This window comes from Spermophilus citellus (genome assembly GCF_964194105.1).
Source record: "Spermophilus citellus genome assembly, chromosome: 4".
NCBI classification, from domain to species: Eukaryota; Metazoa; Chordata; class Mammalia; order Rodentia; family Sciuridae; genus Spermophilus; species Spermophilus citellus.
This window is the reverse complement of record NC_138185.1, coordinates 181,575,158-181,590,982: the sequence shown is the minus strand read 5'-3', so window position 1 is coordinate 181,590,982 and position 15,825 is coordinate 181,575,158. Positions and strand designations below refer to the sequence as shown.

Sequence of the window (15,825 nt, the reverse complement as noted above, 5' to 3'; positions counted from 1 at the left end):
CCCAGGTTCGATCCTCAGCACCACATACAAACAAAGATGTTGTGTCTGCTGATAACTTAAAAAAACAAATAAAATATTAAAATGGTTTTTATAGCCAGGCAAGGTGGCACATGCCTTTAATCCCAGAGGCTGGGAGACTGAGGCAGGAGGATCACGAGTTCAAAGCCAGCTTCAGCAACTTACTGAGGCCCTAAGCAACACAGTGAGACCCTGTCTCAAAATAAAATACAAAAAGGGCTGGAGATGTAGCTCAGAGGTTAAGGGCTCCTGATACCCACCCACCCCCCCCAAAAAAAATGAAACCAACAAGAAAAACAATAAAACCTAGGGAATTAAAGTAAGGGAAACTAATCATACCTTAAATACAAATGAGATCTAAAGAAATAACATATAAATGCCAAAGATGCATGCTCTAATCCAGTATGAAAAAGATTCTTTTAAAGTATATTTTAAGTATTTAAAAAATGCTTCTGAATTTCAAGGTAGAGTACTTTTCTAAGAACACATCTATACCATGAATCAACCAACTCTCTGGTGAACAAGTATATTTTAGTACAAAAAATAATGGATGTACTGTATGTCATTAAGATTACAAAGTAAAAAGTGGCTAACTTTGAACAGATTTCGGAAGGAAATAAAAAAAGGTGGAGAGAAAGGCAAAAAAGAATAGGAACATTTTTTGATGAAGTGATGTCAAGACCTAGGTCTTAAAAAAAGAAGAAGCAGTCAAAGAGAAGAGATGGACATAATCTGGTTCTTATAAGCAATACAGTCCAGAATAAATAACTTATTAGCTAAGAGGTAAACAACAAACATACCCAATAGGTAGTTTTCAATGGTGCAGAATAAAATGAATGAATTTTGAAAAAGGCCTTATTTAATCTTCCTACAGTCTGAAACTGCAGTCCCACCTAGAAATCTTGAAAAGTCCCAAACTTTTTTCTATATGAACAAATATATCTGTAAAGTTCCACTTTCCAAGACAATACATAAATAGCATGAGGCATATGTCTGACAATTTAAACTATACCTAGGTGCCATTTTAAAAAAACTAACTTCAAATCTACATATCTTACACATTAGTTTGTAAAAAAATGCTAATATAAATAGAGTTCTTGCCACAAATATAATTTGAAATTTTTTAATGGTCACATTGAAAAAAATAAAGGAAATACTAATTAAATTTGCATATATTTTAACCCACTAAATTATGATAATTTCATCTCAATATGTAATCAACAAAATTAAAAATTTTTTGTAGTAAATCTTCAAAATCCAGCATACATTCTATATTTACTGCCCTTCTTAACTTGGATTGGTTTCATTTCAAGTGTTTAATAACCCACATGAACATGTAATAGCTTTTGTATTAGACAGCATACTTCTAGCCACAACAGTTAGGTGGCTGGATTACTGAGCAGACCACAGGGTATCTGATGCCATGGTAGGGGGATAACAGCTAGGTATAAAAGTGAGTTGCAACATACACTACTTAGATTTAACATTGTCTAATAATATCAAAACAAGCAATGATACAAGTTCCAAAAATTACCATTAAATGTGGATGAGGTAGAAAAAGTGTAGTCAGTAATGACTGACTGACTATATTTTTCTACTTCCAAAAGGTTGACACTATCTCCTGCAATGTGTTTGTGTTGTTTGCTTCTTTCATGATTCTGGTTTTAGTTATATTATAGCTTCACTATACATAAAGATCTGTCCTCAGATCTACCGCTCTGCTGTGGTGGCTATTTTGGGTGGCGATGGGGGTTGCTCCAAGGACTATTTCTCCCCTACTCATCAAAGTACAGCACTATCTCTAAATTTACACACTTTCCCCCATTTTTGTATTTCTGCTCATACTTCACCCATCCATCAATATATATTCAAATATGTAGAGTTTGTTGATAATACTGAACTCAAGAGGATAGGTTACAATCCTCTTCAATTTTACATTACAAGAAGCCTATTTTACTATTGTGAACAAAAAATGGAAAATACAAAGTATTGCTTTATATTGATATAATTTTGGAATAAGGTCAATTATTATATCCATTTATGACTACATTCATTCAGTAATCCTCTTTACCAGAGGTGGGCATGCTGCTGGCCTGAAGGCCAGACCCAGACCTCCATATGCTTTCATAGTTTTACTGGAACATGACCACACCCATACTTTTAGGTTGTCTGCCTTCTCCTATATTTGTAGAGTTGAGACCGGAGACAAAGTCTAAAATACTGATTATCTGGCCTCCCTCCTCTTTACCATTGTTTCTTTTTAAATTTTTATTAGTTATTAATGGATCCCTATTCGTTCATTTGTTTATATGTAGTGCTGAGAATCTAACCCAGTGCCTCACACATGCTAGGCAAGCACTCTACCACTGAGCCACAACCCCAGCCCCACCATTGTTTCTTAAGGAAAAAATGCTTCTGAATTTCAAGGTAGAGTACTCTTCTAAGAACATATCTATACTATGAATCAACCAACTCTCTGGTGAACAAACTGAGGAACAAAGGCAACATACTGTTAATTTGCTGGGTAACTGAAAACTTAGAGTAAAGATAAAGAACTAAGTGACGTTAAATATAATTTAAATAAACACAAAGTATATTATGCTTATTGGCCAAAACTATATTAACCAGGTATATAATATATGCTAAGAAAGATCTAGCACAGTTAAGCATAAAAAAAAAAATCTAATGGACAGGTAGGCCCTCCTACTGACAAAATTAATTACTATAAACTGAGAAATGCAGCAATAGGCTAAAAACCAGTATAATTCCTGATTTAAACAGCCTATGATAGGCAAGAGATGAAAAGTATGGCCTAAAACTTAAAAAGGTAATTACTGCTAGAAGACAGGACAGGTTCTTCTAACAATTTCCTTTACTGACAGGGTTTCAAGAGCATTTCAGGAGATTATGGGCATGGCAGAATAAACCTGCCATATATTATATAAATACCAACCAACTAGATGAAAAAAATTTTTTTTTCTTTTTTTGGTGGTGCTGGGTATTGAACCTGGGGCCTTGTGCATGCTAGGCAAGCAGTCTACCAACTGAGCTACATCCCCAACCCTGAAATTTTTATTTTTTTATATTAAGATGGTCAGGGAAATTTTTTAACTAATAAAAGCATAAGATAGCTAGGTAAGCAGCATAAACCTCTACTCCCATTGACTTGGGAGGCTGAGGCAGGAGGATCTCAAGTTCAAAGCCAGCTTCAGCAACTTAGCAAGACTCCAGGTTAACTATCTCAAAATAAAAAATAAAAAGGGCTAGAAATGTGTCTCAGCGGTTAAGTGTCTCTGGGTTCAATCCTCGGCACAAAAATAAATAAATAAAATTTAATTTTTTTAATAATTTTAATGAAACACTACTTTGCATTTTACTTGGTGCTGCCTTAAACAGACTTAGATGACATACAAGGTAGGTTCCTAAATCTGTAGATGGCACAAAACTGAGGAATAGCAATAATGATTTTTTTTTTTAAACTGGGAATTTAACCCAGGGGCACTTAACCACTGAGCCACATCCCCAGCCTTTTTATTTTTCATTTTGAGACAGGGTCTCCTGAAGTTACCTAGGGTCTCGCTAAGGTGCTGAAACTAGCTTTAAACTCATCTTCTTGCCTCAGCCTTCCCAGCAGCTGGGATTATAGGCATATGCCAGCATGCCTGGTACAAGGATTATATTTAAAGTTAGAGACTAAACCCTTAAGTGGAAATCAACAAAGATGAAATATATACTGCTACTGGATGTAAAAGTCATAACAATGACGAATGTGAAAAAGACAAATTTCAGATGAAATACAAATTCTTATTTCTATGCGTTTTTATAGTTATCCTTGCTTAGAAAGAATTCTTTACAACATTTAGAAAGAATCTCTTTCTGTTCCATTCTGTGTCTCCTAAACTCTATCCTTAGGACTCAACTCACATGTCATTTCCTATTTGAAGGCTTCCCAAACTCCCCAGCAAACAGTGATCAGCTCTCTCTTTTCTGTGTTCCCATTATACTTGCTCCATAAAACATAAATGATTTGTGCCATTATGTTGTAGATATTCTTTCATTTCTCACTAAAGGGACAAATTATCTCAGTATCTGTAAAGACTCTTCAATACAGTAGAGTGTCAAGAATAAACAAATGTACTCTCACTGGGCAGTCCATTTATTTCTATGTGTATCTAGACAGAGAAAGTACACATACGAATGAGAAAGAAGATTGTCTGAAACCTAGCTTTATCCCTTTTATTATTCAGCTTTGGATAAGTTCCATAACCTTTTCGAAGTTCTGGTAAAATGGGTATATCTCCATGAACAGTTTGTGTAAAAATCAAATTAGATAATTCTAAGCATATGCTCCCATAATTTTACCGTACTCAATAAATACTATTAATTCTTACTCTTCCGGGACCATAGTAGCAGAGATTCTAGGAGCATAACCAGTACAGCAGAGAAACAATATTAAGACATACACAAAAGACTTTAAGGATGTTTTAATAAGATGAAGTTCAGCATTGGAAAAGAGAATAGGAAGAGGCAAGAATAACTATCTTAAATATTTAAAGATATTTCTTCTTGGCAGCTTCTAAGGGCAAGTACAAGAACAATAGAAATTTTAGGCAGAAACAGTTTGAATCATTATTGCAGGTAGCACAGGGGAAACCAACAAGGTGTGTCCACATTGTGTTTTGGTGGATAATATCAATTAGATTATCAGTAAACACCCAAAACTCAATCAAAATGACTCAATATAAAATATTAACAACCGTTTGTGGTAAAAGTGTGTAGAATCCTTTGAAATATGACACTGAATGTTCTCACTAAGAAGTAAAGTCTACTCACCATCCCTTGAATCAGTGATGGCCTTGTGATTTGTTTTGATCAACATGATGACATTGAGGACTTCTGCCTTCACTCTCTTGAAACCCTGAGACTACCATGTGAAGCAACCCAGATAGCTTGAGGATGAAAGACTACATGGTGAGAAAAGCCACACCATCTGAGGTCCCAAACTTGAGACCATCTTTACTCCATTCAGTCTCAGCTTTGATTCTAGTTAACTGTAGTTAAGTGAGTACAGACAATACCAAAAGAAACCAAATAACAATCCATAGGAAAGTGAGTAAACAAAATGGGTTATTATTCTGAAATAATTAAGTTTTAGGGTGACTCGTTACACTTAATAGTTGATATACACATTCTGCCTAAAGAAAGAATGTATAGATGTAAAACATGGTAGTCTGCTAAACAGATACAAGGTAAAACTCAAAAAGCATTTAGGAGACCAGATGTGGTGGCACATGCCTGTAATCCCTATAATCAGAAAGTGAATCAAGGTAGAAGGATCACAACACTTCAAGGCCAGCTTAGGCAGCATGGAAAAACTCAGTCTCAAAATAAAATAAAAAGGAGTGGAGATGGAGTTCAATGGTAGAGTACTTGCCTAGCAGGTACCAAGTCCTGAGTTCAATCATCAGTGTCAAAAAAACTCAAATAGTAAAAAAACATTTGAGAATCTATGCTATACCATCTACGAAAAAAGGATTAATGGACCCAAGTATCAGGGCCATGTGGCAACTTATTCCTAAATAGGAGCTGAACACCTACTCTTGAAACATTAGCTATGAAGTTTATCCTACTTTCTTTGAAAACCCATGCCACCAAATAGCCTTTAACTGTTCATCAGCATGGGAACTTGTCAATCGTGAAAGTCATGTTTTCTTTACTATTAATTGATAGCATTCTGGTTTATCCATTTAATACTTAGAATTTAATCACTGAGTGGGGTAGTAGAGAAGGCAAATGTCTGAAGAGACAGTAGGGAGAGGTACCTAAAGAAAGATCTAGATGGCCAACTTGAATTCCACACAACGCTATTTTCTTGGTGCATACTTCTGCAAACTTCAACACATATTAAGATGAATTCTCTATAATAAGTACCATGTGATAGTAAATGGCAAAAAGAACAGAATCTTAAAACCTGAGAGACATGAATTAATATTCCAGTGTTTTCAACAGCTAGATAACTGATTTTGGACATTATGATCTTGAACTTACTCTCCTACCCTAACCCCAGTTTCCTCAACTGTGAAAGAGGGCTACTGGAAAAACTGAATCAACAACTGACAGCTGATAAACAATGAAAATATTATAAGCTAGTTAAATCTCTATCACAGGACAGCCAGGTTAAAATACAAGTTGGACTGCCTCCTAGTTGATGTGAAAGAGACTCCTAAATTCTGTATGAAAGGTTAGATTTGCTCAAAGATAAAGTATATTCCAATTCCAAATGGCTAACAAAGCGGTATTATATTTAGGAGATTAAGTAATTGAGTAATATAACAAATCATTTTCCTAACCCCCAAATCTAGAATTTCTAGTGTTAAGACTTGGACTATCTCATTTTTTTTTTAACAATCCACAGCCAAAAACAAATACAAAACAAAATTGTCATCGGCTAACTAAAATTTATAGTATAAATCTTTGACTTAAAACTAAATTATGTACTTAACTTTGCATTTGCCTACAGTTAATGTGCTATTTTTTTTAAAGAGAGAGAGAGAGAAAAAAAGAGAGAGAAAGGGAATTTTTTTTTTTTTTTTTTTTTTTTGGTAGATGGACACAACACAAATGCCTTTATTTTTATGTGGTGCTGAGAATCGAACCCAGGTCGAACCCAGGCTAGGTGAGCGCTCTACCACTGAGCCACAATCCCAGCCCAAATGTGCTATTTTTAAATGAGTCTTCTTTGCTTACCAAAGCAGGTCAAACAAGAGTTAGCAATTAGTTAAAGAGCACATAATTCAAACAAAGTAAAGGAGTTTGTACTGTATGATCACTAAGGAACTATCCTGGTCATAGTCCTTGTCCTAAAGAACTCAAACTATTAAAGACGACAAAATGTGAGACAACAAATACATTGCTCCACAGGGTAGTAATAGGAAACATCACTAGATAAAAGGAGAGGTGCTCATTGCTGCTTAAAAAGACATAACTATAATAACTATATATACATATATATATAATAACTATAATAAGATAATAAGATAGAGACAGAACAAAGTTACAGGCACAGTTACTCTGAATTGTGTTAGCAAGTGAGCAAGGCCAAGAGGTGAAGAAATAAAAAATTGGAGTAAACAGGTAAGCATAACAGTCTTCAGATAAATACAAAATTATTCAAAACAATACACTTAAAGGATAATTGTCAAATTCCCACAAACTAATCAATAATTTAGTGAATGAGTGAAAACAGATTTCCTTCAAAGTTCCTCCAGATTTGTGACAAAGATCAAATTACCTAATACTGCAGACTATCATATATCATCCACCCTGAATGCATTTTTTAAAAAGATTTCTTTATAATCATTTAAGGAGAAAATAACTTAAAATTTAACACAACTAAATGACAGTCTTCTTCCAATTTTGCCAATTCAAAAATCATAAGGATCAACATCTAAGAACACCAGTAACACTGTTCAGGGTAAATAGTCAAACAGCTTTGCTCCCAAATCAATCACCTCACATGAGCAGCTTGTAAAGTTCAAAAACTCAAAACACTTCAGCAAGTTTGAACAAATAAAAGTTAAAAAAAACTAGTTATTTAAAAATTTTTAATGTCATAAGACTTCAAAGGACACAGTTCCTTAATGTTAATAAAGATAAGTAGGTTTGCAATGCCAAAAATCTCCTTTACTTCAGCATTTCAGATTTCTCCACAGTTAAAATAAATCATCTCATGAACCAAAAGTACATGAAGAGTGTTTTAATTTGAAGGATAAAAACAATATTTATCCCAGCCTCTAAAAAGACATTGCTTATATCAAAAGAGAAAATAGTTTGAACTTTAAGCCTATCTAATTGGCACTCTTAAATAAATTTTTTCAAAACTTTAGAATTGTTACTAAGAATTTTAGCTTAAATTTAAAAGAAAAAAAGACATCATCTTTGTCAAGTTACCTAATCCAAATTCACTTAAGTAGTTACAAGAGTGAACTCTATTTGAGTAACAAAACAAGTCTGTACAAGAGTAGAGTGAGATGTGCACTCCTACATAAAAGTATTGTCTGATGAAAAGTACTATCTACTTCTGTAGATAAAACATGTTTATGCATAACCCTTTCCCTCGAGTTGAAGAAAAAAAAGGCTTATTTCAAATAAACGTTCAAAGAAACTGACTTTTCTAACCCCACTACTCCTCAGACAGGTGCAGACCCTTCTGGATCAAGCATCCCACCCATCTCCGGGAAAGGTGCCTTCCATACGCAATTTATTTGCTTGCTGTAACACACGATTTCTAAACCACAAAGAGATTCCTTCTAAGTGGAGAAATAAAGCGTAAGAATAAAAGGAAGATCAGGATCACGGACTGATCAATTCAGTTTTTACTTGGAGATCCTGTTTAAACACCAATCGCTAAAACATACACTACTGCTTCGAGTCACTGGACAAAGGTATCTCTAGGAAAAAACCAGGCGACAGACTGAAAATTTGGGTGTTAAAACTACACCAGCAGCAGCTTCGGGTTCTTATCAAAACAATAGCGAATGGCACATGTCAGGCGGCCCACTTGCACCGAGGGATAAAGAGGCGACTGGCAGAGGCTGGAATTGAACTTGCCTTAACGCCCTCCCCCAACTCCCACCTCCACAGTCCTGGAAACGCGAAAGTGAAAACCAGGGGCTGTACGGGGCCCGGCTGTCTTCTCCCTTCCTCTTTCCCCAGCCCGCCCGGACTTCTTCCTCACCGGTCTCCTGGGGGCGAAGACGCCGAGTTCCCTGGGGACGCGAGTTAGTCACCAAGAGGCGGTGACAGAGCGCACTGCTCATGTCGCACACTCCGAGGCCTAGCCGCGCGGGACCGAAGGCCGTCGGCGGAGGCTCTCGTGTCCCGGGCCCCACGGCCCCCAGTCCGCTGGGAACATCGCTCCTTCCCTTCTAGAGAGTGTCAACTCCACTCCCTCTAAACCCTACCCTAGGGAGCCCCAACGTCAGAACCTGCTCCCAACAGAGGAAATCAAGCCCTGCCAAGCCGTTTCCAACCTTCGGAGTCAGGGATTCCCTCCCTGGGCAAAGGACTGCGGCCCCGCGCCGCTGACCCGAGCGGGGATCCCCTCAGCCGCCGGGCGGGGATCCCGGAACTGGCCTCCGAGTGCGCGTGTAGCCGCGGTGGGGAGGGGCAAAGCGGGGAGTTTCCGCCGCCCGGCGAACAGCCGGCCCGGCGACAGCAGCGGCCAGAAGCAGTCCCCCAAATGAGCCGAGGGCTCTAGACTCCTCCGCCGCGACCCGACCCGCTTTCCCCACGCGTGGCGCGGCCGGTGCCCCACGCAGTCTCCGGGTTGGGCCGGGGGAGGGCGGAGAAAAGCGGGCTCCCAGCCACCCGTCACTTTCAAGTCGCCCAGCCAAGGAGCCCAGGGCGAGAAAAAGAAGAGAAACAAAAGGGCGCTGGGGAGGGAGTCCCTACAACCCCTCGCACCCCCCCCCCCCGACCCGCGCGCTCGGCCCGGCCCTTACTCATAGTGGCGGAAGATCTCGTTGGTGACTTTACAGTAGAAAACTTCCTCGTCCGGCCGCAGGTCCACGGGTGGCTTCTGTCTCACAAACGGCTTTCGGTGTAGCAGCGGCATCTCCTGTCCGCCCGCGGGTTTGCCCCGACCCTCGGCCGCCCGTGTCGGACCCTCTTCCCTATCAAAATTGGAGGGAAAGGAAAGCCGGTAAGGTGGGGAGTGCTAGCGGCGGCGTGGGCCGGTCCGCGCGCTGGGGAGAGCTCGACTGCCTTTTGTGTGACTGACGCGCCTAGGCTGTTACAGGAGCCGAGTTCTCTCCTGCCGCCACCCGGGTGTTGAGCGAGTACAGCAGCCGCCACCGCCTCAGCCCTCCAAGTGCGCCCCACCTCTGCTCGCCCGGCGGGCGGCTCACAATGGGGCCAGGCGCCCCGCGGCGGCCCCCTCCCCCTGCGCCGGCTCCCCGCCCGCCGCCGCCGCCGCCGCCGCCGCCGCCGCCGCCGCCGCCGCCGCCGCCGCCGCCGCCGCCGCCGCCGCCGCCGCCGCCGCCGCCGCCGCCGCCGCCGCCGCCGCCGCCGCCGCCGCCGCCGCCGCCGCCGCCGCCGCCGCCGCCGCCGCCGCCGGGCTCACAACGTGCTCGGCGCGCAGCCGGCCAGCCCCACGCCGCGAGGGCGCTCGCCGCGGGCGGACCCTGGCGCCGCTCCGCTTTGTTCCCCCGCTCGCCTACACTTTCCTGCCGGCGCCGTCCGGCTTCGGAGCGACCGCAAGGAGCCCCTCACCTGCGAGCACTCCGACTGCCACTTCTCCACCTTCTCAACTGAAAAAGCAGAGAGGTCCCGACCCTCCCGGGGGGGTCCCTTCTTGCCGGCCTTGCCGCACTAGTGGCCGCGGCTTCTCACACTGCCACTGCCCTGCTCCGCGCCGGGGGATCGCGTCCCACCGCCACTTCCCCGCCTCTCGGAGCTCCTGGGAAGTTTCTGATCTACTTTCGGCTCCGAAGGAGGAAGAGCTGTTGGGAGGAGCTTTTCACTTCTAGCTTCTACCTTTTTATTGGCTACTCGATGACTTTTACAGCCTGTCACTGATACAGGAAGAGACGGCGGAGAGTCTGGGAGAGCTACATTATTAATTAATGAAGCAACCCCTTGTGAAGAATCAGAAGCATCCTCCATGTTTGAGATTATCAGCCAAAAGATCTAGGGAAAGCGCCGGCGTTTATGGACACATGGCTGACAGTAAAGCCTTCATCTTCAAGTTTCTCACCAACCCTTGGCTACATGTAATTGGGATTCCATTTACTATTACGAGGAGAAATGTTTAAGAAATAAAAATGTTTTGGTGTTTGTCTTCAAAATTAGAATTCATATAAAGATATCTTGTACGTGTAAATATGCGACTTGAACAAAACATACTTTCTTGACATCCGTTCTTTTTAATACTTAGGGCAATTCAGTCAAAGATTTAATTAGCCCAGACGGGGAAATAAGTTAGAAAATGTCATGGTGCCTATGAGACCCCGAGATATTTACAATTAAATAACACACCCTTTGAAAAGTGAAATTTACACCACTGTAAATATTTGCAAAGATTAATGCCTAATTCAACTAGAATTTTAAAGATTATGGATTTGCTACTAAAATTTTCCCTAAAGCAACATTCCCATATCAGTACTTTTCACTTATGAAACCAATTTTAATGTACATAGTATACAGGGCTTTTGAATTAAAAATAATTTTCCAAAGTAGAACTCAAGAATTTTTACTAGCTTTGTTTTAAATGATTTTATTTTGCTATTGCCCTTGCTCTTTGCTTATTTGCTAATTAAAATGTAAGAATGAGTCTAAAAGTAAGATTGAGAATGGTTATTAAACAACAAAAGATTATTTCTTCTAACTACTAATGTAGTGAAGTGATAATTACAGAAACAATATGGGATCAGCTTATATCTTCAAATTAAGTACATTCGTACTTTGGAGCAGAAAATTAAGAAATCTGTTTAAATCTAGTTATCATTTTTTAACTTTTCTCAGGCTGCTTTTACCTGCTTATACAACTAGCAAAATGGAACATACATTAATGGCACAATATTCTTTCAGTGTTTAAAAAATTATTAATACTATTTCTTAATGCATCTTACTCTGAATTATAGAAGGTACAGAAGCTTGGAAATGCTGTCACTAGCAAGTATATGAGTAGCCTCTATAAACCCTTCAAAAAAGTACAGACTAAAAAGATTTGGGTTTTAAATTGGCCTTCAACTAGTATACTGATAGACAAATTAGAATTCTCTACCTAGCAAGTACTTATTGGCAAAAAATGTAGAACCCACATATGTAGCCTCAATCTTTTGAGGACAAGAAAAAAGAATAGTTTTACAAACTACTTTTTTTTTCTTTCTGGTGCTAGTGATTGAACACCCAACACCCCAGGCATGCTAAGAATGATCTATACCACTGGCTATACTCCAAGCCCAAAACCTATATTAAAGCATCACCTTTACAACTCAAAATCTCAACTATTAAGTTAAAAATAGATGAAATTCTCTGAATACTCAAGTGTATTTTAGATCTCTCTATTGGATATATTTTAAAAATTGTTAAAGTCTTGATAAAAAGCAGTAATATTTATTTTATTTTTATCAAGTGCAAATTTTAAACAGTTGGAACCTTATATAACAAAATTGAAATTCTGGGTTGGGGGTGTAGCTCAGTGGTAGAGGATTTGCCTAGTATGTGTGAGGCACTAGATTCAATCCTTGGCACCACATAAAAGTAAATAAAATAAGGTACATCTATAACTAAAAAGAACTTTTAATTGCAATTCTATTTCATTAAAACATCAAACTCAACATACTGAAATTTCAATAAAATCATAACTCAATTCTCTGAGTTACATAAGGTTTATTTTAACAATTTGTGATATTTAATATTTTACATGTTGTTCATTACTTCAGAATAATGTCAGTTAAAATCATAACATGCAAAACTTTAGTTTTAATGTGTTTATAATAATGAAATTGATAGCATACCTAAACTGCCTCATTAAAAAACATTTCTCTTAAAGAAATTATTTCTAACTAAAACTTACCTAATGTATTGTTCATTTCTGAATTTTGGTATCATGATTACTTCCTTACATTATAAATTACTACTTTTGAGAGTAAAAAGCTCATTGCTGTATCCAGAAAGCAGTTAAAATAAACTCCATGAAATGGGTCTTTGTTTTTTTTAAAAAAATGGAAATTTTATAAAAGAAACTGTGAAACTTAAAATAGAGAACAAAGAGAAAGCAAAAGAATTACAATGATTTAATTTTTAAAAAAATAATTGCATTAAACATTTATCAAGCTCCTTTTATATACCAAGAAAATGTACTAGCTCATATAAGGGATACAACATTAATGTACCCCAGCCTCAAAAAAGAGTATAATCTTGTAGAGAGAAATGATGAAAATACAACCAACACAAGAATTGTGTGAGTTCTAATGATCGTGAGTAATATAATGCAAAAAGAGAAGTAGAAAAGATTAGGAGGAAATATAGAAGGGAGACCCACGATTGGTCCTAAATAAAGTTAGGCATGATTTAAAAGGTAACAAAAAATTGGTGCTCTAAAACATCCTCACCATTCACAAGATGGAATCCTTCAATCACTTAGTCACCCTTCTGGGTAAATGTAAATATGCTAACTACACAGGATATATATTAACCTAATATTATCAAGACATATTTTGATAAAAATCTCAAAGACAAAACAAGACTATGAAATATAAGTTTTAAAAGCATGAGCTGGAATAATTTTCTTGTCTTCTATTGACTGATTACGGTAAGAAAGGCTTTTACTTAGGTGATTTGGTCAGAGAATAATTATTTAGAGTTGAAAGAAATCTTTGGGAACTGTTAATTCTTTCGTTTTGCTCCTGAGGAACTTTAAGCTCGAGAACTGGAATCTAGGCCTCCTGATTGTACACAGTCTCTTTAGACCACACTGTATTTTCCTTGCCTTCAATAATATCTAATATTCTGGTATACCTACTCACACTTTTATCTATAAACAAACAAAAAATACCATTACATTAAAAATTTTTGCTAAAATGATAACATGTATATAGGGATAGTTTACTGATTCTTAGAAGCAATAATTTTTTGAGAATTATATTGGAAGGCAATGGATAAGAATCTGAAATTTGTCTAAATCACTGACATGAGTCTTAACTCCATGACTCATTTAATGCATCTAACAAATTTCAGGACTCTTACCTCTTAGCAATATTATAAAAGAAGTTTGTCCAAGAAAGATGTCTTATAAATAAATGCAAGAACACCTCTAACTTTGTAACTCTTTTCTTCATATATCTCTGATACTTTTCTCAACTCTATCATGTTCTTTTTAATGTCTTCATAACAAATTTAGGCTATTTTAACTGTAAAGATTTCTATACTACCTGTTGTTCTTTAGAATTAGTGAATTTTTCCCTTCATATCTGAAAAGAGTTGTTCTACCGCCACTTCAGTGTTAGAATAGTGGTTCTAGATCTGGGTTGCCCATCAGAATCACATGAGGGGTTTTTGGAAAATGTGATGCCTGGACCATACCTAGGCCCGAGGTCTCTTGGGTAGGGATCGAACATTGGGAATTTTAAAATCTCATGTGATTCTAATGTAGCACTGACATTGAGAACTACTGTGCTTGGAGGAAATTGGATAGTTGACATTCACAAATTTAGAATACATCTTTTTATTTAAACCCTTCTCAATCATGAATTGAGATAGTAGTAGAAGTTGGAAGAGCAGTCTATAGTCATCATCATTATCACGGTAATAGTTTAAATAAATTCTTCCAACTTGTTAAGCATTGTGCTAAGGGCTTTAAACAAATCATATCATTTTCATCTGAAATTAAATACTAATTATCATTTCCATTTTACAGACGGAGCCACTGAAACTCAGTGAAATCACTTAAGTAGGATGCCCAAAATCATACAGTCTGGAAACAGAAAATCCCAAACTCTAGTTTTATCTACTCCAGAATTCAAGCACCCTACTTGTATCCTATATTTCATTAGGACTGATTTGCAGTTCTAGCTCAGGTAGAAATTAAAACAGGAAACTTAATCTTATACACAAGACAACTTAGAGTTTACAAGCATTAAGTTGTTGTTGTTTTGTGTTTGTAGTACCAAGGACTGAACCCCAGGGCTTTTCACATGCTGGGCAAGCTGCGGCAGTCTGGCTGGGCACAACTCAGGAGCCACTTGTCAAAAGAAATGAACTTTATTTTTAGAACCACACACCAAACAAAACAGCTCCTCAGGAAAAACCCTCAGAGCCCAACTGCCACCACCGGTTTCCCACAAGCCTCTCTCCTCACCACACGCCTCCCCACCTCCCCTAATCCTCCTGCTCTTGAGGCCGATTAGCTGGGTCTGTGGGCGGAGCCAAAATAGTCCCCCAATGAGCAGCTCCGTGGTCTGAAAGGGCAGGGAAACAGCCCAATCAGCATCACCGCAGAGGAGCCAATCAGCTAGATGTTGCTGGGGCCACTGTGAGCCAATCATCAGCTGGCAGTCTGAAAGTTTGCTGGGGCCCCTTTGGCTGTGGCTCTCAACATCAAGCATTCTACTTTGAGTTACATCTCTATCCCTAAGAATGTTTGTTAATCATAAAAGTACTAAAACAAAACATGGAAGAATTATTTTTGAAGTATCTCAGAATGAGGAAAGCCTAAGTATAACATGAAAAATGGATTTGCAAAAATAAAATGATTCTATAAAATTGAAAACATTCTGCATGACAAAAGCTACCATAAACAAGCCAGCACAGTGGCACATGCCTTTAATCACAGTGACTCAGGAGGCTGAGGCAGGAGGATGGCAAGTTGGAGGCCAGCCTGGGCAACTTAGCAAGATCCAGTCTCAAAAAAGGGCTGGGGATGTAGCTCAGTGGTAGAGTGGCTTTGGGTGCAATCCCTATTACTATAAAAATAAATACTACTACAAAGCTGAAAGACAAATATCAAATTGGTAAAAAATATTTACAACTTACAAAGGAGATGATTTCCCTAGTGTATACAGAATTTTTTTAACAAATATTTTTTAGTTGTCAATGGATCTTTTATTTATGTAAATACGGTGCTGAAGATCGAAACCAGGGCCTCACAGATGCCACCAGGCAAGCACTCTACCACTAAGCCACAACTCCAGTCCCTATAAAGAATTCTTATAATCAAAATAACCCAGGAATAATAAAAATATTATAATCAAAATACAATCGGCTTTTAAAACATAAAAAGATTCTTAACCTCACTCATAATAA

General features: G+C 38.7%; 1 protein-coding gene across 3 annotated transcripts in view; it reads right to left on the bottom strand.

The window, feature by feature from the left end:
- Positions 1–11,309, bottom strand: part of BAZ1A (bromodomain adjacent to zinc finger domain 1A) — a 114,659-nt gene extending 103,350 nt beyond the window's left edge. Inside the window, exons 1-2 of one of the 3 annotated variants that reach the window (XM_081290582.1) lie at positions 10,291–11,309; positions 9,522–9,692 (exon numbers count right to left, since the gene is read on the bottom strand). In XM_081290582.1, the coding sequence (XP_081146708.1) occupies positions 9,522–9,634 (113 nt within the window). In that variant the 5' untranslated portion in view covers positions 9,635–9,692; positions 10,291–11,309. The remainder of the gene's footprint in view (positions 1–9,521; positions 9,693–10,290) is intronic. The other 2 variants (XM_081290581.1, XM_081290580.1) reach the window with 2 other exon arrangements.
- Between the last annotated feature and the right edge of the window lie 4,516 nt (positions 11,310–15,825).